Source organism: Argopecten irradians, chromosome 15 (assembly GCF_041381155.1).
Source record: "Argopecten irradians isolate NY chromosome 15, Ai_NY, whole genome shotgun sequence".
Taxonomy (NCBI): Eukaryota; Metazoa; Mollusca; class Bivalvia; order Pectinida; family Pectinidae; genus Argopecten; species Argopecten irradians.
This window is the reverse complement of record NC_091148.1, coordinates 6,253,203-6,279,360: the sequence shown is the minus strand read 5'-3', so window position 1 is coordinate 6,279,360 and position 26,158 is coordinate 6,253,203. Positions and strand designations below refer to the sequence as shown.

The 26,158-nt window shown below is 33.7% G+C and overlaps 2 protein-coding genes across 2 annotated transcripts; both read right to left on the bottom strand.

Annotated features, from left to right (window-relative positions):
* Nucleotides 1-990: 990 nt before the first annotated feature.
* Nucleotides 991-6,870, bottom strand: LOC138308963 (uncharacterized). The gene is made up of 3 exons (XM_069250028.1): nucleotides 6,479-6,870; nucleotides 5,284-5,433; nucleotides 991-4,118 (listed from the first exon to the last, which is right to left on the bottom strand). Exons 1-3 carry the CDS (start codon nucleotides 6,639-6,641, stop codon nucleotides 3,919-3,921), a joined length of 513 nt encoding a protein of 170 aa, XP_069106129.1. The 5' UTR covers nucleotides 6,642-6,870; the 3' UTR covers nucleotides 991-3,918.
* A 9,899-nt stretch (nucleotides 6,871-16,769) lies between these two features.
* On the bottom strand, nucleotides 16,770-25,946 carry LOC138308956 (cathepsin B-like). The gene is made up of 9 exons (XM_069250016.1): nucleotides 25,817-25,946; nucleotides 24,778-24,912; nucleotides 23,912-24,127; nucleotides 23,108-23,223; nucleotides 20,974-21,058; nucleotides 19,678-19,822; nucleotides 18,389-18,502; nucleotides 17,468-17,596; nucleotides 16,770-16,959 (listed from the first exon to the last, which is right to left on the bottom strand). Exons 2-9 carry the CDS (start codon nucleotides 24,910-24,912, stop codon nucleotides 16,883-16,885), a joined length of 1,017 nt encoding a protein of 338 aa, XP_069106117.1. The 5' UTR covers nucleotides 25,817-25,946; the 3' UTR covers nucleotides 16,770-16,882.
* Nucleotides 25,947-26,158: the final 212 nt, after the last annotated feature.

The window sequence follows — 26,158 nt, the reverse complement described above, 5'->3', positions numbered from 1 at the left end:
ATGCAGCATATATTGTGTTTCTGATTTCTGAAATACGAAAAAACATCTTTACGTTTAACTCTATCCCTTAAACCCTGGCAGTTTGCAGACATTATCTTGATGGACTCAACCTATACATGTATTTGTACAAATGTTAAGATAAACAAGTAGCTTCCAAGCAGTACCATAACTGATGTAAATTGTTCAATTGATCAATGTTGACATGTACAGTAAAGCTGGACTTCCGGACTCTTATTATATACATTGTTGATATTAACAATAGGAATACTAGCTATTGTCATGTCTTAGAAATATATTTTACGAAGAGTCTTATGAGTAAACGTATTTTGAACAGTTCAAATTCAATTTTAGTACTACGCTTTTTATCACAAAATTTCCTTGTGATACATATATTAACGTCAGATGATCACCGAGTTACATTTTGTCCCCATAATGGATTCAACTCGCAACCGAAACCATGTTTCGCAATGGGGAATATTAAAATGACTTAGCGAGAGTTTGTATTTAAAAGTTTCTAATAATATAATAGATCGAATGTACATAAATGTTCTAATCAGCAATTACTTTTTCCTTATTATGTCGGGTTTCGAGGGTTCCGTGGGCACTTCTTGATGAAGTTTGACACATATACCAAAATGTTCAGTAGGTCACCCTCTTTCGGAAAAATGATGGTGTCACATTGACCATGTGATGGGGTCAAAGTTAGGGGTCAAAGGTCATATGGTCAGATATGAAATAATACCTCGTTTTGCAGCAGCCAGAACTTCAAGTTTAAAAGCAGATCGCATTTTAATTCCTCTTATTTTACCGTTAATTACACTATTTATGTATAGCGGGGTGCTTTATAATACTTAAAGATACATATTTTGTCAAAATAGCGCTAAACACATTTTGGTCATTTTATGGAAACCCGAGGGCAAGTTAATTACAGTCATGATCTTAGCTATAAAATAAATAGTTAATAAATAGTATCAAATCGGTCTTTTCCCAAATATGGTTTTATAAATGGTTTTTTTTTGTGGTTTTTTTTATAAGACATATTGAATAAACTTCAGAATTATCATGTATGCCTTTTGAAAATATACATGTAATTAGGTCAAAACATGTCTGTTTTCTGTGATCGAAATGATGGTTGGTTTTCGGTTTCTAAGGTATAAAATCAGTTACTAGGAGATTGATTTTGATAATTTTCTAAACAAATCACCTGTAATTGGGCTATCATTCATATGTAATAAATTTTTGGAAATTTGGCACATAATGTTCAATATTTTGGCAATATATGTGTAGTACTTTGTTTAAAATAATTCATTTCTGCATAAGAAATGAGACAATAAATGTCATTAATTTCGCAAACTGTAATATCTCTCAATGTATTTACATCCTATTTATGGTACTCGCCATAAAACGCAACAGTGCACACATTTTTTATATCCCGTTATCGGACTGATATTTTATGTCAAGCAATAAAAATAAAATATCTTGAAATAAAAGTGTTACAATGTACAACATTTATTGGTTCGTTATTTGTCTTCCTTATTAAAAATTCATTTATAGTATTAATATAGTACAGACAATTGAGTTTAAATTTCAAATGTCTGTTTCTCATCACAATAACTTGTTTTTCAAGGTTTACGATACACCGACACAATCAGACTCAGCTACATCCAGGTGTAACCATCCCTTCCTGTCTACATACAACTCAATTAGTTACCTTAATTAGTGTACATGTTAGCCGGTCAAAATTTAACGCCATTATATTTTTATGTGTGTTTCTGGTTCGTAATGACTTAAGAAAACATCCGTACACCACATGTGCTTCTAAAACGAATAATCATATATCCTGACTCTATTCCGTTACCGGCATGGTGTGACTTTCGTCCCATTGACGATAACACCGACCATGTGTCTGCTAGATATGCGATATAATGTATGATATCCTCATCACTAGGATAATTTGTAATCTTCACACAGAACTATAGTATCCCCGAATTCAATGAGACGGCTATGGTTCAACCTTGACCTTACACTCCATCTTTTTCTGTGTTTTATTCATCTCTGATCTACATTGTATATACATTTTCTTCATTCCAGCACGATACCAAAACTTTGTTGATGGATGACACGCTGTAATTCAATGACGGTCGGAAACTTGATGTAACTGTCTATTGTGGAAAAAACTGGAACGACTGGTTTTCTCCGTCAAAAATATAAAGTACCTAACATCCGGTTCAGGACGGTGTTAGAAATTATCCCAGGTTTAAATATAGCCCACTTCATCGCTGTAATTGTTGGCGGGTTTGTTGGTATATCACTCGGGAATTCCTCCGCTACTTCTATGACGTCATCTTTGGTACCGGAAGTCTGAGTACTTCGACCTTTGCCTAGTTGTGGCTTTATTTTCTCTCTCAGATATTCTGTTAACACATCATCGTTCCTCTCTTTTATATCAGAATTCATCTTCTCTAAGTTCTTACAGACTTTCACTAACCTGTCCATGCGTTTGTCGATTTCACGTTTTATCCTATCCCCCTGATGTCTGATGTGATCGATTGTCTCACTAAACTCATTGCCGTTTTCCTTGAAATTTTCTCCAGCTGCTTGAATATCACTCTCTACTTTCGAAATACAACTTGAGAAAAGGCTCGCTTCATACTGTTGAATTATAGTTTTCTGTCTCGATACATACTCCGTTAGTCTGTCAAGGTCTCGTTTATTATGACGATCCAGCACGATCAGAGCATTGTTACACGTACCACACACATAAACAAAGCCTTTACCGGGATGACGGGTACATTCTGACACCGGATTCCGTGACGTCATTATCAAACTTCACCAGGGAAAGATAATGTAGTTTGTGTGACAGTCAGCACGCTTCTATATACACACCTAGATATTTTCAACATGGCGACCACAATTCTTAATACTTCCTGGGTTACATAATGACGAAACATGAGGTAACAAATCATACCTGTAAAATGTGTACCTGGCCGTCTGTTTGTTTACGTTTATAACAGGACCATCATATAGCTCGGTATAACTGTCGGTATAAAACCGCGTAGAGTAGTCTGCCACATTTAAGTCTCCTGACGAGAAATACCACGTTCAAAATTTATTTTTATGACACATAATAAACGATCGTATTACCTTTAAATATAAAACATATCAAAGTGGAGTATTTATCTTTCGTGAATTATATTCACTGCACTGAGGTAATCATGCCACTTTCATTTGTCCTCACTATTAGACTTAGTAGATGGACGCATTGGTTTATTAGCTCTTGTTAAATGATGCTCAACCGCTGACAAACGGTGTATTTTTTCTCTGTGAAAACCAGGAGCAAACGATTTAGGTTTTTTTTCAGTTACCATCATTGAAAAGTTTGAGTTTCTATTTTTACTTCAAAATAAAAATATTAAAAATAATTAATCGCATTCCGAAAGAAATTCCATGACATTAGGTCCTGTATGGAATGCATATATGAAATACTTTTTGTAAAAACACCAAAAAACAAAGTAAGTGATCGAGCCTAACATAAGGTATTTCTGTTGACTCGATAATTGTTGTGTTGTTTGAAATTATTTGCAAAAAGCAAAAAAAAAAGTTTATTTTGGTTTAGTAAGTGCACATGGTTCAGTAGATATTTTACCAAATAACCAGGCCATTGTCAACTAGTGTCTACAGCATGTACAAAAAGAGCTCCTTTCAGACTAGATTCGATTTTTAAAAAAAACATAAACATTGAGAAATAATAAGAGGACAAATATGATGCTAATGTAGACTAAAATCTTAAGTAAACCAATGACAAGGAAGAGAAAGCGAAAACTATTAAATCTAGTAAGAACCAATAACCCAACAACAAACATACAAAACAGAGAAATATTTTAAGATTAATTAGATTCAATATTAATTAAGATGCGCTTAGACATAATGTTGTACAGGTCCTTGGTGTGAGTCTCTGTATTTTTTGTATTTATCGGAACTGTTGATCAGATAAACAGCCAATAGAATCGCTGTAATTCCGTAACATAATCCACCAATTACAGCGAGGGCGAATGACCATGAGAGCGCAAATGACGTTTTACATCCGTAGATAATCACGGCGAGTAAAGCACAACAACCTAAAACGAACGCAAACAAAACAACATTTAATTGTACGATGTAGGATAATTGTTTGAACACATATATGGGTCTAGAAAAATGACAAAATGAGTAAAAAGAGACAACAGCTGTTAGATATGATCTTACTCGTGAACTTGGTTTTAAAATGCACTTTCATCTGAATATATTATTTGACATTTAAATTCTTACAAAAAGTCTGATCATACACGTATATATTTTTCTAAGTATATTTTATTTACTGGGATCACGTGGATCAGAAATCATTTAAAAAACATTCTTTTTTGGAGATGATATTCAATACGAATGCTTTTTTGTTTTTAAGGAAAGAATAAATATATACTGACAAAATTTGGTCACCAGCTAGTCTATCGGGTATATACTGTTTCAGATATGTTGCAAACATCCATAGAAGACCGCTATTTTGTCACGAGTCGACGTCCTAGAATCCTGACTTCACGTCATTGTGTATTTGTGTCACGTTATGGCGTTGCGATGAATGTCGAATAAAAATAGTTGTGGTAAAATTACACTAGCGACATTAGAACGAATATACGTACCTGGCCTACTATACCTTTCGGCCGGGTACGAATTGGTCCCTATGTGTTGTAGTGGAGCGCTGCCTCTGAAAATCACTCGGGCACAGTTTTCTATACTTTTTTGTAGGTTTCCAATTATTTAATGGGGTATACATGCATTTACATATTATTTTTGTCCAAAACAAACATAACTACCATTCTTAATATCTACCGTACCGCTCACAAGACGTCAAATTCACAATTTGTGGACTTGGCGTATAAATACCCTTCAGAAAGACCTCCATATGTATTACGTAAAAAAAATAATGCCTCGAAGAGAATTTGATATTTTATGTGGTTCAGTTTTATTGCCTAATAGGTTGGCGATATCAAACAAGTACGATAAAATGCCAACAAACGTTGTATAATGGTTTGCATAATCATTACTTTGCTCCATTAGCAGTAATAGGCACCAGTTGTAGCTCTAAAGACGACACCATTTTCTGTCTATAAGTCTTTTGAGCTACAAATTACACTAGCGACATATGCAAAATATTTTATAGGCGAAATTATTGATTATCAGGCGGATTATGCGATAAGATGATAATACACATGCACGCATTATGTAACCTTCATTTTATACATTCACCTGAAAATGCCACAGCTATCAGACTCGCCACACAAAGAGAAACATCGAATGACGTCCGACTGATGAAGTAGTAGAATGTCAGAAGAAGAAGGCCAAGACTTCCGGTTACTAAAGATAGGGTCTCGAGCACCTGCGTTGCTTCAAAATAACCTGAAATATATTCAACAATCAACAGCTATTGTCGTCATACATAATTGATCAAGCCTAATTAAGATTTATATCATAGTCTCAACTGCATGGCAGTTATATAGTTTACGTGTGAAGTGACGTTAGCAGAATTTGAAATATCCAATCTGATCAGATAATGACATCAGCAGAACAACTCGTAGGTCATATAATAATATGGATATGAAAGAATGGGATATTCTACCCACGGGTCACAAACATTTTGTCATTCCGGGGGTAGAGTAATCATATCTCCATTTAGACCGATGCAAATCCTGACAGTTTTCCATTCATGCAATTTGTATGGTTTTTAAAACATATTCAGATTTTTGCATTCTTTATACTAAAACTTGCCTACTTTAAAAAAAATCAACTATAATAGTGCTACCGTAAAATTAGCAATTTTATTGACCCAATGACATCATGAAGCTGTAATGTATGGGTAGCCACAGACGACACGAAAGTATTGCATGTCATAAACCAGTACTATTTTAGCAGTAGGTGTGAGATTAATAGAGGTTGTTGGATATGGGATTTATTTCACACAAATGATTTATTTTTTAAAAATTACAAAAAACACTAGCTTTATCTCTACCAATCTAAAGGTTGTTATTGCACTAGTGGAATATCAATGTATTTATACAACACCCAGTACATTTACACAATTGCCTGAGAGTGGAAAAATACTCAGTTTTATAGTAGAAATATCGTATACGACTGATTTCATACAGTCAAGTGCATTTATAGTCTTCTACATTTTCTGTTTTGGTTTATCATAATGCCAATAAAGCATCCATATATTTTAATTGACTTGCATAATATATATTTCGGTTTCGAAAATATATATTTATGTTACTTTTAAAAATATATCTTATCATTGTTGAAGATCCGGTATCTGAAAAATCTTAATAATTTGGCTTTGGTAAATACCCACCTCCGCCTCCTATCCTTAGTCTTCAGTCAGCTTCAGCCTGATAAAACACACATTTTAATGACATCATCAAAACGTGAGTAGGTAGTAATAACTTACACAGATTATTTGTGGTGGATTTACACATTCCATTTCTACACGCTACCCACAATCCTGCGTGATAATCGTCATATCCGGTTACCTCCCAATGTGACGTAAAATAACCGGAAGCGTTGAATAAAACACTGATTCCATAGAAAAATAAGCAGATTTTTGTTCCCATGATCTCGGTGCACTTAACCAATGTTTAATACTGTTCAAGCAGTAAATCATCTGGAAGGTTTATCCATGAAGACTTCGAAATAAACACTGTCTTTTGAGATTCCTGTATAATGCTTTCACTGATAAATGTGGGTAGTGCTTCACTTTGCAGTAAAACTACTAAAGAAGTCCGAACTTTACGCTATGCATAATAAATTTGTTGTTAGAACAAGAGAAAACAGCAACAGACATTCAAAGCGTCTGTGTCACTCTAGTCGATTGTATCACTCTAATACAGTGCTATCAGTTCTGATAATGCGTGGTAATTAACAATTAAGATAATTGTTAGAGTTATTTATGCACGACGATAAAACGAACTATGTAAATAATTACTTTACAAGTTTATAATTCGGGTTCATGTAATTTGACATGCTGAATAGGTACCCCTTGCTTAAGAATTTCTTTATTTCACACATTTCATTTTCTCTCTCACTTTCTTTTCGCGTCTCTCTTTTTTCCTTCCTTCCTTTTCACTCTCTTCTTTAGAAGCCTCTATCAAATTCTTGTCATTAAAGAATCCAACTAATATTCTTTTGAGTGTTATCGCCAGCCTGTATATATACATGTATATGTACTAAGGAGATAAATTCATGTAAGTATTGTATACTTTTTTCTGAAGCCTTACTTAGTTATACATTATCTTGTTATTTTTTGTTTATTTGTGCTAACATTTTATCAAAACAGATATACATTCGATAAGTGTACTCTCTGTAGTAAATGTATGCTGACATTGCATGTTAAAAGTCTTGAGTGATCAAATGTATTTTCCATTCAACATGACTTGTTAAGCTTTCAGTGTCAGCTTTATTCACACATCTTTAAACGTTAAACTTGTTTAGTGTGTTCCACTCTCCACTCTGTACATTTATTTCTCATCATACATGCTGTGCTGACACGAATGTAAACCAGTTTTCTTTAGCGCTACTTAATTTCGCGATTTCCATTTCAAGGCATTTTTTGCAGAGATAGGTTTCTCGTTTTACTATTTTAAAATGGAATGAAAATACATTTGAATTGGATGTTGTAGGAATTCTAGAAGAAATTACTGTAAAACTACATTCTTTTGCGTGCGATTTACTTTCGCGAATTTTGCGATCAAAGTATATTCGGGAAAGTTTAACTCCGCGAAATAACATGAACATAATTTATATAGATAGGAAATGTCATTAATTTTTAAATCTGCTAATGTTAATCTTTGCGAACTTGTTTTGAAATGGAAATCGCCGCGAAATTGAGTAGCCGCGAATTAAAGTTTGTTTACAGTAATTCGCAGACTTTACACCTTGATATAAATCACGAACGAAGGTTGAACCATATCAGGACCGAGTCTCGCCAAATTATCAGCGGATACCTATACACGTTAGCCGGATTTACATCAACTTCGCTAGCCAAGGGTATCCAGCAAGACACTCACTATGAAACCCCGGCTACAGGGAAAGTACGGTACTGAGCGAAGTGGGATTTAATCATTATCGATATCACTGATACACTGGTCTACTCAATTCAACATTAATTAGATTAATTAGTGGACATTTACCACTATCTTAACAATTGCGACGTTCACTACGGCACTTAACAATCTAATGTTTTGTTCCTGCTGAAATTACTGTACATTGGTAAGGTATATGTACATGGTGTAAGGTAAGATATAGACCAATTTTCCAACGAAAAGTAGCAAATATATTGCTAGGTAAGATAAGTTCAGGCATATGTAATGTTGCTGAGACTGGGCTGCTGAGGCCATTTATCAGCAATACCACTTTATGGTAACGGGATCCGGTGTAACGTTGAAAATGGACTTCCGTTGAAAATTGACCTCGGGTCAGTTTTCAACGTTGAAAACGGGCCCCGAATGCCGTTGAAAATTGACAGTGTCTAGGGTCAATTCTCAACGGCAGGTCTGTTGATAAATGACCGTTGAAAAATGACCTTGGCAAACTATCAACGGGTGGTCTTTTGAAAAATGACCCTAGTACATTCACATATATAGCTGTTGCACAAACATGATTCTCGAACTATGTTATCGCCATTCCTTACATAAGCGACCCTTCTGTGTTGGTATTTAAATCACGTAATTACCGCGATTTGAATTGAAATTTGGTATTGTTATCAAAGTAACAAATACCTCATTTAAATAGTTTAGATGCTTGTATGTTTATTATGGAGAATACGGCACTACAAAACTTTCATTTTTCTATAGTCATTTTGTCCGTCCGAGTAGATAATGTTAATTTAATTGTTCTCAAACTGAGGAAATGCTATATAACACTGAGGTAACGTAGTAAATAAAAAGGAATTGTTGTCATCAACTGCATGCAAAGTTTGTACTATGTGGTGTTCACTAGAACCAATGGATGGTGTTACAAAATTATAACTATGGAATATTATTAATTTGTTTCTTAATGATTTTTTATGATTATATTTTCAACGATCTTATGTTTGTCAGGTATTCTGTAATTGTTAATATATATTTATTCCCTGCAATTCAAGAATACATGTATTATATATTAGATCTGCGTATGGACCAGTTATGTTGTGTTCTGCGTATGGTTGTGTTGTGCTGTTGTGTTGTTTTGTGGTTGTGTGTTTTTGTGTTGTTTGTTTTGTGGTGTTGTTGTGTGATGTTGTTTTGTGTTGTTATGTAATGTTGTGTTGTGTTGTGTGTTGTTGTATGCTGTGTTTGTGTTGTGTGGTTGTGTTGTGTGATATTTTGTTGTGTGATTTTGTTTTGTGTTATGTTGTGTTGTGTGATGTTGTCGTGTGTTGGGTTGTTGTGTATTATTGTGTTGTGTTGTTTGTGGGTGGTGTTGTATTGTTCTTGCGTGGTTGTGTGTTGTGGTTGTGTTGTGTGCTGTGTTATGTGTTGTAGTGTGATGTTTTGTTGTAATGTTGCGTTGTGTTGTGAGGCGTGTTGTGTTGTTGTTGTTGGGTGGTGTTGTGTTGTTGTTTCGTGTTTGTGTGATGTGTTGTTGTGTTATGTTGTGTGATGTACTGTCATGTTGTTGTTGAATTGTGTTGTTGATGTTGTTGTGTTGTTGTATTGTTGTTGCGTGGTTGTGTGTTGTGATGTAGTTATATTGTGTGTTGTTGTGTTGTGTGATGTTTTGTTGTGATGTTGTGTCGTGTTGTTGTGTAATGTTGTCTTGTGTTGTGTGGTTGTGTGATGTTGTGTTAAGTGTGATGCGTTGTTGTGTTGTGTTGATGTTGTGTTGTGTGGTGTTGTGTTGTTTGTTTTGTTTTGTTGTGTGATGTGTTTGTGTAGTGTTGTTGGTGTGTTTATGTGCTGTGTAGTTTCATGGTGTTGTGGTGTCGTGTTGTGTTGTTTTGTGATGTTGTGTTGTTATGTTGTGTGTGTTATTGTGTGTTATGTTGTGTGATATTTTGTTGTGTGATTTTGTGTTGTGATATATTGTTGTTGTGTGATGTTGCCGTGTGTTGTATATTATTGTGTTGTGTTGTTTTTCGGTGGTGTTGTATTGTTGTTGCGTGGTTGTGTGTTGTGGTTGTGTTGTGTGCTGTGTTATGTGTTGTAGTGTGATGTTTTGTTGTAATGTTGCGTTGTGTTGTGAGGCGTGTTGTGTTGTTGTTGTTGGGTGGTGTTGTGTTGTTGTTGCGTGTTTGTGTGATGTGTTGTTGTGTTATGTTGTGTGATGTGCTGTTGTGTTATGTTGTTTTGTGTGATGTTGTGTTGTTGAGTGTTGTTTTTGGATGTTGTTGTATTGTTGTTGCGTGGTTGTGTGTTGTGATGTAGTTATATTGTGTGTTGTTGTGTTGTGTGATGTTTTGTTGTGATGTTGTGTCGTGTTTGTTGTGTAATGTTGTTTTGTGTTGGGTTATGTTGTGTTAAGTGTGATGCGTTGTTGTTTTGTGTGATGTTATGTTGTGTGATGTTGTGCTGTGTGGTGTTGTGTTATTTTGTTGTGTTTGGTTTTGTGATGTGTTGTTGTGTAGTGTTGTTGTGTTGTTGGTGTGTTGATGTGCTGTGTGATGCTGTGTGGTTTCATGGTGTTGTGGTGTCGTGTTGTGTTGTTGTGTAAAAACGAGCTGTTATGGGGTTTATTTTCAACGGGGTCTATTTTCAACTGGTCGGTGTAAAAACTGCGTTTAAAGTTCAGTTTTCAGCGGTTTTCGGGGTCATTTTTCAACGTTGAAAAATGACCCGAGGTCAGTTTTCAACGGGGGTCCATTTTCAACGTTACACCGGCCCCGGTTGTTTGGTATCTACTTCCGGAAAAATCGTACCCTAAAAAAATGAGAGTGGTACGTGCTAAATAGCTTTAAAAACTCGATATTATTTCATTTGTTTATTGGAACCTATAAAAAAAGACCATTGATTGAAAGCTTAAAATTTTAACATTGTCCAACAGTTGCATGTGAAGATGAGAATAAAGCCTCCTCTTTTGTATTCAAACATTATCGTATTTCCGTACAAAGCTGAGAAAAATGCGTGAAAATATGAACATATCTCAATATATCGGATGCATTTCTTAAAGATAAGATGTTGAATGAAGAATAAGGATAGAACAAAAACTATCTATCACTTCAAATTTATCGTAAATACATCCTTTGTGCCATAATCGATGATGTTTAGTGAGCATGTTATGACTAGAGTGTTCGTGTTTGGTACGCACAAAATTCCGGTTTGGTATAGTCATTAGTATACGATTTGGTACATGTATAAGAACTTGGTTAAATTTGAATCACAAACAGGGATATAGTCCCCCATGCTTCACAGTTGGTATGAAATCCCAAATATCAAGCTCAAAGTAATTAGAGTTATTAATGTGTGTATTGTAAAACCGGAAAAGGACATCTGGTGATAAAAATAAACAGTAATTTGGTATTTTGACAAGTTTCCATAGCAAAAAAAAACAATACCAAAAATGGAAAGTTTGCAATAGCAAAAGGCACAATATTGCAAGGGATAATAAAATCCGCTTTACTGAAGGAACGAACGGACAAACGATCAAAGCAACGAACGATCAAAAAAGGACGCACGAAAGAAATCTATTTTTGGTTTGACGTGACTACTTTCGTACGAAACACTTTATGATTTAATGGCTTTAACCTTTGGACGTGAACACAGACAGTTAAACAGACGGAAGGAAGGACACGTGATAACCATAAGCACTGCTGGATATATAATATGACTGAAGACAAGGTCTTAAAGGGCGCAGACAGATGTTTAATAGGTATAAAAATGGCGGTCACAAATTGAAGCTGCCAGTATGTTAGATTAAACTTTCAAGATTTGTTTTTTTTTTTATATTTTCATGTATGTGTTACCTTAGAAGTGCTTCGCACTTCGTGGCCGGGCTGGAAGGGCTGCGACATTATAATTTTGAATATTTTAGCATTATCAGCAGATAAATATACATCTTAGATAACTATTTCCGGTTGATCGTTTACGAGTATTACGGACAGAAGTGGGCTCAGCACGGATCCTTGAGGTATTCCTGATGATACGTCTTCTAGGATTTCATATCCGTCCTTGGTCTTTCCAAAAGGAATGCTGTTATTATAATAAATAGATGTAGGGCAGTTGAACAACTGAAATTGCGATATGACACCACAGTCAGTAAATTATGGAGAATTGGATATAAGCTGTTTAATAACAAAGAACACTTGAGTAAAAAAACGTTTATTTCGCCCTGTAGATAACATCAAGGGAACAATTATAATGTTAATTAATTGGTTTAACAATATAAGGAAATCAATATTAATTTTATATGTAATAAAATGCTTTTCTGTAAATAGAACACAAATATAATGTGTCTCCTCACCTGGGGGTGAATAAAATAACATGATAACAAAAAAGAAATATCATGAGTTAACATTACGCATGAGTATAAAAGTGTCAAAGACTTGAATTGTATCTAAAATGCTTAATAATTAACTGTTGCATACTTGTTAATGGGTGTGGTGTTTATTCCGGTTTTCCCCGATATATACTTCGATATGACGAAGCTACATAATGTTTATGTAGTACAGCTACCAAACACCAGGGTTACAAACTTACATATATGTGAATGTAATTGTTTTCTATGATGGTAATTATGTATCGGCTTTTGCTGTGTAATATGTTAATTTGACTGTGCGAAATGATTATACTGTCCTGAAGTTATCCTTTGTTTTTATTTGTGATTCAAATTTTTAACCAGGTTGTTATACCAAACCGTATACTACTAATGAATACCAAACCGGAATTTTGTGCGTACCAAACACGTACACTATAATCATAACATGCTCACTAAACATCATCGATTATGACACACAGGATGTGTTTATGATAAATTTGAAGTGGTAGGTAGTTTTTCTGTTCTATCCTAATTCTTCATTCAACATCTTATCTTTAAGATTTGCATCCGATATCTTGATATACGTTCATATTTTCACGCATTTTTCTCATTTTTGTACGGAAATACGATCCAGGTTACATGTTTGAATATAAAAAAGAGGCTTTCTTCTAATTTTCACATACAATTGTTGGATATATTAAAATTTTAAGCTTTCACTGTTCTATTTTTTATAGGTTTCAATAAACAAATAAAATAATATCGAGTTTTTAAAGCGATTTAGCACGTACCCCTCTCATTTTTTGGGTGCGATTTTTCTGGAAGTAGATACCAAACAACCGGGGTCGGATCTCGTTACCATACAGTGAGTGCGCTCTTAACTTGAGAGAACGATAGGTTATCATGGCGCTGATTACATGAAGAAAGCCATTTCATGCTCAGTAATTGCATCGTTACATCTCAGTGAATATCATCTCATTATTTCGCTATTTGATTGACCTGGGCGTCATTTTATCAGAGCACTCTGTCCTTTTGTACTAATTACGTATCGCTACGACATTTCAGTCACATAGTTCGAAACTATTCAACAACAAACTTCACTGCTGCATATCAATTACTATTATTAGATATGTACAGTGTTAGATACTTTTATTATAACAATGTCTTTTAAAGTTTTAAATTACGAATGTTACTAAACGATGTATTTTTGTCATACAGTTAGTTGTATGCATTTATCAAATGATGGCAATTGGTCATTCCATGAGTTAAGCCATTTAATGCATCCCACCTTTAAAGAACTGCTAATAAATAGTACTAACCTGAAATATAAAACATACTAAAGATAGTGTATACTGGTGATCAGATTTCAATATTTCTTTTAAATTACATATTTGATAATTTTACAGAATAACAAATTACTATTCAGGGAATAACGATATAGGTTAATAGAGATAAGTCGCAGCTGAGCGTCAAGCAATCTTTATAAATGAGTTCAGTTGAAACTTAATATGTGTCTTTCATGCCAAGCTCGATTGACTTGATTGATATAGATGACAAACAAATTAGATTGAAAATGGCAGTTTTATTAAAACGACGGATACATATCACTATGTATAAAACAATATGTTTCATTTTACGTGTGAAAATACGTAATACAAAACTAAACTCTTCAAAGTTTTGTGCAAAACTATTAAACTAGTTAAAGATGGGGTACAGAAAACGCCAGTAGCAAATTGTATTACTACTAATGATTAAGTGAATTCAATTGTGGAAAAGAAAACATTATCGTAACAGCCACCTTACCATATAAAAAGGCGGTCTGAGGGGGAGGTGGTGGAAAAGAATTTTTACATACATGTACAATGGATTATTCAAAACAGGCACTGGATATAAATGAAATACCTTGTTCCTCCATTATTGTCCGTAAGAGAATGACCTTGCGGTCAGCGCGCGCTTTCTTTATGCCGTGTCCTAAAATTAACCGTAAATAAATATCTTTCTTCACCCAGTTACCTCTTCACGGAAGCCATCATCGGCTGCAGTATTGCTATTGAAATAAAACTTGTAAACAAACAACTGAATTAACTTCACGCTCTATAAATACATTTCATAACGTTAAATAATTTTAAAGCAATGTAACTGTAACATTCGTAAAAATACATTAAACAAGTTTAATTTGCATATATAGCTACATTTTTTATGTAATATATATGCATGCACGGTTAAAGTATAAATGTGTTTCTAATACAATCAGATTTGTTTTATGCCAACATTACTATCATAATGTTAGCATTCTTCAAAAGAATTCATTGATACGCACCTTTGAAGTTTCAGTCTCGTTGAAGTCTCGTTAAAGTCTCGTTTTGAGGTTTTCAAATAAATGTTTTAACAAAAAATGCCATTAGCAATTTCGAGTCCTTAAATTAGACTGAACTTCTTTGTAGAATTTATCATACAACGATTTTTACGAAATAACCCATTGGGGGCCATTTTGAGCACAGCAAATTTATCACCTCTTATTTTTACTTAAATTATCACTAAGCCTGTCTGTTTCTACTTTTTGCTGAAACTTCACTGTGTTCATTGTACTTGAAATACTAAGCATAACTGGGTAAATTGACACGCTTTTGTTATTTTCTGACATTTTAGGGTAATTTGCGTTCTTTATGTTTTACTTTGAATTACTGGAAAATGCATATTTAAACGGACAAAAAGTAAGCAGACGAATCACCATTTTTCTATCTGATTTAAACTAACAAACATTTTCTTATTATCATGCAAAATAATATAAATTGTTTAATGCAGGATTTTCTATAAATGGTTCAATCTCGCAAAAATAAAAAATGGTGCATTTTGTAACTCAAACCTTAGGGATAAGGGTACCATATGTTGCTATGATGAAGAAACAACATACTTTTGTAAAACATTATTGCTACATCTAAAGATAAACCACTGTACAATAAATTCTGCAAACATTAATCTATATCCAATAACCCATTAGAACAAATTCGGATTTAATTGATCGTATACGTGACTAAAGTGTCAAACTTATCATAGAATCAAATATTTTATCAAAATGGTATTTTTGAGCGACATTGGGTCAACAACGAACACGTGGGGAGAGTCTGTGTGATTTTCTTCCATTCCTTTCTTTGGTATGAACTCTTATTCGAAAAATCTATATGAGAAAACAGTTTAGACTTCTCAGAAGTGTACTTCCTTAAATTTGTATGGTCTCTGACTTGTTGTATTTTTGGCATAGAAAAAAGTATTTAAAGTGTTCTACATATTTTTCTCCGCTTCTGCAAGTTTTAAACTTTCAATATTTACCGACTTTAGTTAAGTTCGTATACGCAAAGCTATTATCATGGCGTTGACTGTGGCTGTTTTTACCAAACGTTTGATATTTCATGCGACATTTACCACTATGTCAATAGTATATTGGTGCTGTCATGGATCTGAAACATCATATATAAGCATCCATATTCAGACATTGTATGTTTCATAAGAGTTTGTGATGGTGAAAATTGCAAGAAATGCAATTTTAATTAATTTTGTGTGCGTTAATTAACTTAAGAATCTGTGAAATAAATAATGAAATGTTGTATAACAATTTCAGATACCATAAATATATGTCTAAAATATATGTCATAAATATATAAGTCCTGTGATCATTACGGTTTATTACCTCTTGTAATCTAAATTACGGTAATCTTTAGAATGGTCAGGCAAAGAAAACGAGTCTAAAAACATTCATTGTCCTTCCAAAAGTTTTACGTATCAAAATGATGATCAAATTCTGCTATTGTTGTCCAATGTTGACCATTGAAAGTATGGAAAAGCCTCGTGTAAATTGTTCGCCTAACTCTTTGAAAGCGAGGCTGCGTGCAATATCAACACGGACAAAGCCAGCCGGGTGGACGTTTTAGGATTCATATGACGTAATTAAATTGTTCGCACACAGAGCGATTTTGACGGGAAATTCTATTTTTTATTTCATGAGAAATTATAATGGATGTATTAACACTATTTTTTACCGAATTTAGCCTTCCTTTGCCAGACTATTCACTTTAAATTTGTATATTTTTTACCAGAAACATCTTTCAAACAGCCAGGGATAAAGCAGTTTGAATAGTGGAATACCCGAAAAAAACACAGCGGTCAGTGTCTGGTAAGTGAGTTTCGTACTCAGGACCCAGATGAGTGTAATATATTGGATAACCTTCACCAATTGGCCACTGCGTAGACTCAATACATGGAAAACTAAAGTACAAACACAGCATAACAACAAGAAATTAACAATGAGAGTATTTATTGAAAATAACGACCAATACCATGAAAATTTAGTGGATGAATGGAAGTCATCCAAATATCATGTGTGACGTCATTAATGACGTAATGATGTCATTTAGAGTTTTGGTTCACCAGCAACGACCTGGGATTCAATACCACACTCGTCACGGCCTCGTAGGATTTTGAAGAAACCTATAATTAATAAAATTATAGAAATTTAAATATTGGTTCATTAAATTAGCTTATTAGAAGTGTATATAAGTAAAATAAATATGTATTACAAAGTATGAAAATGTTAAATCGAAATGATGTATTCCTTTACTTTTATGTCAGAAAACCTAGCATGTTTATTATTATCCTTAAAACGCATAGACGTCAGAAGAGAAACGAAGTAGGTTTGCTAGATAAATAGCCGAGTAAAACAAGGGGGGTAACTCTGATAGATAACTGACGAATTGTAACAAAGGGGAGTAACTCTGTCAGATAACTGACTAAGTGAAACAAAGGGAATTAAATCTGTCAGATAACTGACGAAGTGAAACAAAGGGAAGTAACTATCTTAGATGTAACTGAAGGAGAGAAAGAATGGAAGTTTCTCTGATAGATAACTGACCGAGTGAAACAACAATCAGAATGGCATTAGTGCTATTTAAAGTATCAGAAAATTCATATTTATCCAAACAAAATCAGGATTACATACCTTGGTCACCCCAATCTGCGTTCCAGGAGTTGGCAACAAGCCAATAATCTGAGCCATCCTCATTTCCCCATCCTAGCAGTTTGATAGCGTGACCTCCGAGGGCGTTACCTGTCTTGTGCTGGTAAACACCTACAATGAATAAATTCATATTTATAGTAACACGTGATTGAATATAAATGGGTTGGGCAATACAGGTAGATGTAAAAAATGTAAATAATAAAATAAAATTCTGTCAAGTGCGTGTCTGACAGGGGGAGGTAATCAATATTGGAATTTCATGAATACGCAGTATTTGATGCGGAATTTAACATAAGATGGCATCCCCCGCATAAAATGTTAGCAGGATAGAAGATCTTAATTTCTTTTTATTCACAGGTATGCGAGATGATATTCTTCAAAATTAGTGACAGGTGACCAGACTTGAAAACTCCATTTAACTTGTACAGTGGCAAACGTTAATATATCGCGAAATCATTTGGTTCCGCGGTCTCTATACGTACCTGACTTATAAGTGAGGAATCTGAGTAGAAAGTGAAGGCAGCCTCGATCGGACCGATTCTCATTATTTCATAGGTTATGCGTACCTGACTTATAAGTGAGGAGATCTGAGTAGAAAGTGAAGGCAACCTCGACCGGATCGATTCTCATTATTTCATAGGTCATACGTACCTGACTTATAAGCGAGGAGATCTGAGTAGACTTTAAAAACAGCCTCGACTGGACCGTTTATCATTATTCATATTTTATACGTACCTGACTTGTAAGTGAGGAAATCTGAGTAGACAGTGAAAGCAACCTCGACTGGACCGTTTATCATTATTCATAGTTTATACGTACCTGACTTGTAAGTGAGGAAATCTGAGTAGACAGTGAAAGCAGCCTCGACTGGACCGTTTATCATTATTCATAGTTTATACGTACCTGACTTGTAAGTGAGGAAATCTGAGTAGACAGTGAAAGCAGCCTCGACTGGACCGTTTGTCATGATTTCAGTCATGATCTTCTCAACTGATCGTAAACTGTAGGGAGCCATACCTACAAAACAATACGGAATTACCTACAGATGGTTAGCATCAGGATATGAAATTCTATTCTGTATATTAATAATCACTCATTGGATAGAAATATATATATATATAATTATATTTCATTTTGGTTTTAATTTGTATTATATTGTACATAGTTTATTTCAATTTAATTTTGAAATGCATACTGTCGCAATCTTTCAGCATTCGATCTAGGTCTCCAGCATTGCTGACGAGTTCAAGAAGAACAAAATATCTTCATGTTGTAATAACATTTGCGTGTATAATTAATGATATTCATTAGATTCACGGAAGCAGTTTCGTATTGATTTCCAAGAGTAAAAGGTTCCTCGAGGAATATATTGTAGCAATTAATGTGAATATACATTTGAATAAATACGAATCAATCTAATTAAAAAACAGATCCTTATTATCACTACGTTTGATAAGAGGCCTCTATTGAACGGAGTGGTTATAAGGATCTGTATCTTAATCAGATTGAACACGAACCAGCCTTAAAGGGACAATACACTCCGGCTAAATCTTTTACATAAGCAAGAAGCAAAATATGGCATAAATGTATTGTTTTACATTTCTTATGAAACATATAGCATAAAATATTGACAAATTCCAAGTTATTGTTTAGTATTTTGATTGATATCGTTGAAATATCAAATCGTTGATCAATACGATTAAGCAGGTACAATACGGACGATGTACCCATACCCGAGCCTAAGTCACGCACATTAAATAAATAAACTACATAACCACTGAGAAGGTGATAAAATGATTTTTAGGCAAGGCAATTCACCTTATAAGGTAAACACACTACTCTCAGAGCGATTTGAGCAGTTCTAGACAAAAGTTGCATTACTCTACGTGCAGGGGACAGGGTTCGCCATACAAGAAGTTCGACCACAATGTGCGGACAGCGAGCGAGTTTGAACATCTACACATATGTCACAACCATGGGCTTTTCTGGCATATTACAGTAAAACCGACTGATCTAATTTCCATTAGAACTGGATTTTTCCTGATATATGTACAAATTTTAATGTTCTCTTAGACTGAATTGTCCCTTTAAATAAAACACAAAATAACTAATTTGTATAGAAATATCACGCAGCATTTAGAAATTTAAAAAGAAATTCCTAATATTTGGCGAACTTTCTAGTTCTTACTTACCCTTGTGCTTGTCCTGCTCATAAGTGACATTGTACCCGGCCTCACATTTTCGGGAACATTTGGGCGTCCTCTGGGATTTCCCACATGGCTGTTCCTTTCCTACCACGTGGTGATCACATGACGGTACCAGGTAGGGCTGGCATCCCTGTATGGTAACGTGAATAAAACGTTAATCATGTGATGATATATATTTGTGTTCCTTTTTGAACACTAATTCATCTGAGTTAATACATTTCACGCATAATGTATTGTTGAAAATAAAATTCAAAGTTCAAAAGTCCTATACTTGTACTAAAAGGCCATGTTCCTTTCCGAAACAAGATATCAAAGTTTCTTAAAAACCAACAACATTAAACATAACAAAATTTATATTGATGGCCTAAAAAGGTTACAACACCCAACAATGCAAGAATCTTTGTGTAATCTATGTTAGAAGTGAATATTCATTTCGCTGTTTTGTCATGTTGCGCTGTGATAGTCAACTAACGCGCGGTAACTAGCACGACATCCTGAAACACCATACAACCGTTTTGGAAATTAACATTTAATTTATATTAACAAAATTGTTCAGAAGTTGATGATTTGTACAATATAACAGTAAACTAATAACTTTTGCAACTTAACAAATCTCGTTTTACAATCCCATTTTATAAAATCGAAATCCGTTTCGGAAAGGTACATGTATTGGGCCTTTAAATAAGCCCATTCAATGTTTAACACTCTGAGCGACTATTGACATACTGTATAGCCCGCTACATTCGCGAGACAATATTTTTGTGATTTGAACTAAACAAAAACGAGGACACTAAATTTGATCTGTTTTAAAATTACCCGATCTGACTTTAAGGATACGATATATATAAATGAATGATTTCTCAGTAGTTCGCGGTTCTTTTTTTCTGATCATAGCTATGTCGGCGAAATCGCAAAAAAAGATTATCACCGCAAAATTAACCGGATATACGGTAATAAGGTAATCTCAAAATCGATCAAACACTATATTTCATAGTATAAGTGTATACAGAATATCATCTCCAACAAATTTAACTCTGTACTTAAAATAGCGCAATGGCAAGAGTGCAATAGACTCTAAAATTAGAAAACTGCTAAAATTAGAAAAACCGCTAAAATTAGAACAACGATAAAATTAGAACACTAATAAAAGTAAAACACTGATGAAATTAGAACACCGCTAAAAGTACAATACCAATAAAATAAGAGCATCGCTAAAATTAAAACCCATACAGTATTGATTGCGGAATTAAGGAGTCGTCATACGGTCCTCCATTACATTACCTGTTTGCTGTTGTATTGTCCTCCAGTTACCAATCCAGTACGTTCATAGTAAGACCAGGCAGCCTCGAGAAATCCGCCGTTACATCTATTCAACAAATAAGTAGTTGTTTATCTCGATAACAAATTCGTCAAAACCTGTACGTTTTTGTATATATAGATAGATAGATTTTATTTGTTTTTCGAAAAATATCTTTTTCATATGTGTGCGATTGATAAACCAATTGGTTTAAAGTAATAAAGAACTGAACTGATTGTTGTGTTAAAACGTCATTGTTGTATATTCTACAACAGATTAAAAGTTATCTCTACAATAAAGACCCCCTACAATAAATAAACTTTACAATAAACATTAATTAGTGACCTTTACAATGTATACTCTCCAACAATAAACATTAATTAGTGACCTTTAAAATAAATAAATTCTACAACAATAAACATTAATTAGTGACCTTTAAAATAAATAAACTCTTCAACAATAAACATTAATATGTGACCTTTATAATAAATAAACTCTACAACAAACATGAATTAGTGACCTTTACAATGTATAATTCTCCAACAATAAACATTAATTAATTACCTTTACAATGAAAAAACTCTTCAACAACAAACATTAATTAGTGACCTTTACAATGTATAATTCTCCAACAATAAACATTAATTAATTACCTTTACAATGAAAAAATCTTCAACAACAAACATTAATTAGTGACCTTTACAATGTATAATTCTCCAACAATAAACATTAATTAATTACCTTTACAATGAAAAAACTCTTCAACAACAAACATTAATTAGTGACCTTTACAATGTATAATTCTCCAACAATAAATATTAATGAGTGACCTTACAATGAATTAACTCTATAACAATAAACATTAATATGTGACCTTTACAATGAATAAACTCTCCAACAATAAACATTAATTAGTGACCTTTACAATGTATAAACTCTACAACAATAAACATTAATTAGTGACCTTTACAATGAATAAACTCTACAACAATAAACATTAATTAGTGACCTTTACAATGAATAAACTCTACAACAATAAACATTAATTAGTGACCTTTACAATGTTTAAACTCTACAACAATAAACATTAATTAGTGACCTTTACAATGAATAAACTCTACAACAATAAACATTAATTAGTGACCTTTACAATGAATAAACTCTACAACAATAAACATTAATTAGTGACCTTTACAATGTATAAACTCTACAACAATAAACATTAATTAGTGACCTTTACAATGAATAAACTCTACAACAAACATTAATTAGTGACCTTTACAATGAATAAACTCTACAACAACAAACATTAATTAGTGACCTTTACAATGTATAAACTCTACAACAATAAACATTAATTAGTGACCTTTACAATGTATAAACTCTACAACAACAAACATGAATTAGTGACATTTACAATGTATAAACTCTACAACAACAAACATGAATTAGTGACCTTTACAATGAATAAACTATACAACAATAAACATTAATTAGTGACCTTTTCAATGAATAAACTATACAACAATAAATATCAATGAGGGACCTTTACAATTAACTAACTCTACCAAAGTAAATCTACGTACTTATACGCAGACTAGATAACTCTACTAAGAAGTAAACTCTCTTAATACAAAAACAAAAGAAAATTTTTTAGATAATTATTGGATAATTATATTTTTATTTGTATGTTTTTGGTGGTATTATAAGCCTATTTTTATCTTTTATTTTCTCCGTGTTTGGTTGTGCTTGAGGTGAGTGAGTTTTACTTATTGTCTGCGATGTGTTCATTGAAGTGTTTAACCTGATACATGACACTGAAGTTCAAAGTTGAATAAAATATCCAACATATGGTACCACACGTGCATGACCCTGCACGGAGTCAACATATAAAAAGGATTGACCAAGTCTAGATATCCGATAACGTTTGTGCGGTACTAATATATTCAGTGGTAATGGAACGCAATGTTTTGTAATCCTTCAAAAGCGTTTGTGTTGAATATCATCGTTTAACTCATGGCATAACCAAAGGAAACAATAGCCCCACACAAACATTATTAGGTATCACATGGTACGGGGATTAGTCCTTATGATTGGGTTACATGTTTTGATACCTACCCGTTGCCACAGGTCTTGCAGCATGATGTCAGGTCCTCGGCGGAGATGTGGAAGTTTGATTTACCTCCAGATTTGATACAGATTCTGTCAGACATAGCTTCAACAGCTCCGAAAGCCTGAACAAATCAGTCAACTTACCATTAACAAGCGGAAGCATGACGTCTCAGTAATATCGTCAGTTAATTTTTTTATTTAGTTTTGCCAGGGACACTGTATGGTCATTTAATAAACAAATTTTGTTTATGAGGTAACTGATAGGAGCTGTTGCGATATGTGATTCTTTAATTATGTTTTTTTAATAAAATACTTTGACGTGAACACTAAAATAGTCATATGACAACTAATAGCGTATAATTTAATCAATTCAGTTTCACCAATCATATTGAAGCAAAACAATGTCACCCTATAGCCAGCATGAATTAATTAAAGAACTGACGCATAAAAATAATTCAATATAGGTACATGTACCAATTTATCTGCATTCTATTTTTGTATTCTACAGTTTTTCATATAATTATTTATTTTTTGCTTAGAAACTTCCTCATTTGTATAAATGTGATATCAATGATGTTTGAGGTAGCAATCAGTATAAATAATAAACAGCAATTGTTTTTATGTATTTACAATAGACTTAAAAATTTTAATGTTTCACAATACTTGACAAATTTACTTTAAGAGCAAAGCTCATAACTTATATAAAAATAGAAAAAAATGCAACTAACGGATATTGACAACAATTGTTTGGTAATGCATCTAAAGGTTTCCTTTCTTTCAGAAATATTATCTAGTCAAAGTTATAATTACCCAGCATGACCCGCAGGCCCCCTGATCCCTAACTTCCTTCAGGGTCGGGCAGTTTGGCCACTGTGTTCTAGAGTCAAAGTTTGTCGGAAGGTCATCAGGAATGTGCATGTGTTTTTCTTGGAGTTTCATGTGTTCCGGAGTCGGAAGCGTTCCGCACATTGTCTTGGCGTACTGGACTCGATCTTCCTTACGAACGTGACGGAAGTTCTCACCGGCCTGTGGGTCAAAGGTGAAGGTTAAGCTTATGCTATATTATGGTAACATAAAGACAGCGTTAAAAGTCCCGAAAGACAATGGTAAAATATGTATTATTTTGTGCATCACATGCCGTTAACATAAACACAGAATCGCGAAAATAATTTACTACAGAATACAACTCATTTACAGTATCAGTAGTTATGTAAAACGGGATGAAAGTCCAGTTGATTTCTGTTAAGATACTGTAGATTAACTTATTGGAAACTGCTTTGTTTTCTCATACACTACATCAAATGTTAACGTTGATTAATTGATTAGAGATCAAGCGCTGTTGGCTATGTTTAGATTTTTGAAATAAAGTTTAAAACCATCATTCGCGATATACGTAATCTGTTACAATTCGCGTTTGAGGTATTTCACGATATAATTCGAAAACAAAAATATCGCCGGCATATAGTGATTAACAATAAGGTGTAGAATTTTTTTCAGCCAGTTTAGACAGAAGAGAAAAGAACACTATATTAGTACTGTTAGTACTGAAGTTGCCTATTTATCAGTTTTGATAACGCTGGAATGTTATCGACAACCCTGGTGTGAAATATTTTCGTTTTAGATATGACACGACATGTTGATACCATGACCAATTGAACAATGTAGAGTATATTCACCTTCCATGTTGTACCGACTGAGTTGATATACTTTGCCATCAGGTCAAGGTCAGAGGTCAACAGAGTGGCTAAGTCGTCGCTGGGCTTGGCCCATGACGCCACAACCAACACACAAAGAACTGCCAGAAACTTCATCTACAAAAATCACAGATTGTTTTCTAATAAAAATCATAGAATATAAAGTAAAATGTGATTTTAAGAAGAGAAATAAAAAAGTATGATATTTTCATTTATTTTAATCAATCTTGAAATAGTTATATATAAAATACAAACAGTTAGGGTTATATGAGGACGGCGTTTGTCAATGAGGCACAAACATCCAATGTCATATGACAGCGAATCTTAAGAGGGCTCAAATATCCGTAGCTAAGTATATGGGCAGCTGTGAAGGCAGCCGTGGAAACAGCTTTACACAATTCCTTTTATGATATTAACTGTTTGAGTAAATTGCTATTAAATCTGAGACTATAAAATAATTCATGCTAGCAATTTGGTCATAAGTCTTTGGTCCATTTAAAGGAGAAAACAAATAAATACGTCTCTTTGAGATGTAATACGTTATGTATTTTCAAAACATATTTGTACTTAGAATTCATCAGCTACATAACATTGTTGATATTGTTAACCAGACTATAATTGTTTATTCATCAGTGATACTTCAAAGTAAAGATAGAGGAAGGGAATCCGAAACATTAAAATAAAAGAGGTAATGAAAAATATCTATTTTGCAATCATTGAACTGTAAGACTTTCCTTATATTTTCATGTGATTTCTATATACTGTAAAATGACAAATTTAGGCTTGCTATTAAATTTCTCGTATTTCGCTAGTAATTAGAAACTCCTGAAATTAACTTCCATGAAACTGTTTTTCAGAAAAGAACATTGTCCCTCTATTAATTAAATTAAAGGGAAAATCCGTAAGACGGGTAAACTAGAATTAAATCGCCGAAACTAAAGTTGGCATTAGACTAGAAAAAGCGAAAATAAATCACCGCTAAAGTAAGCTGGTTTAAAAACAATCAGGACACAAAACTCACCTTGTCAAGCACTCCACCGAAACACACTATGATATCGCCAGATCAGACCTTTTATTTAGGTAGATCATCAGACCAGTTTGATCTGGTCATGAGAACGAAACCACGAGACCAGGATACATATCCTACCCAAATCTACACAATAAAATATCCCACATGGATGTATACGATCACGATGGATGAGTTCATTTTGGTTAAGTAGGGTAGGTCGCAATAGATTACGTTATATGGTCATGTGGTAGGTGAACTGACATTGATAAGAGTTATCTGTATGATAATACAGTTTCCTTACATAGATTTAACTTTATGAATTTGTATAGCAATCATCAGGTATGATATGAGATA

What these genes read in the sequence shown, in the direction of transcription:
- LOC138308963 (XM_069250028.1), bottom strand. Translation starts at nt 6,641, where the DNA reads ATGGGAACAAAAATCTGCTTATTTTTCTATGGAATCAGTGTTTTATTC. An exon ending in ATCCACCACAAATAATCTGT is followed by an intron (nt 5,434 to 6,478) that starts GTAAGTTATTAC and finishes AATATATTTCAG; the next exon opens with GTTATTTTGAAGCAACGCAG. An exon ending in GATAGCTGTGGCATTTTCAG is followed by an intron (nt 4,119 to 5,283) that starts GTGAATGTATAA and finishes CGTTCGTTTTAG; the next exon opens with GTTGTTGTGCTTTACTCGCC.
- LOC138308956 (XM_069250016.1), bottom strand. Translation starts at nt 24,912, where the DNA reads ATGAAGTTTCTGGCAGTTCTTTGTGTGTTGGTTGTGGCGTCATGGGCC. An exon ending in CAGTCGGTACAACATGGAAG is followed by an intron (nt 24,128 to 24,777) that starts GTGAATATACTC and finishes TTTGACCCACAG; the next exon opens with GCCGGTGAGAACTTCCGTCA. An exon ending in GACAATACAACAGCAAACAG is followed by an intron (nt 19,823 to 20,973) that starts GTAATGTAATGG and finishes GTTACCATACAG; the next exon opens with GGATGCCAGCCCTACCTGGT.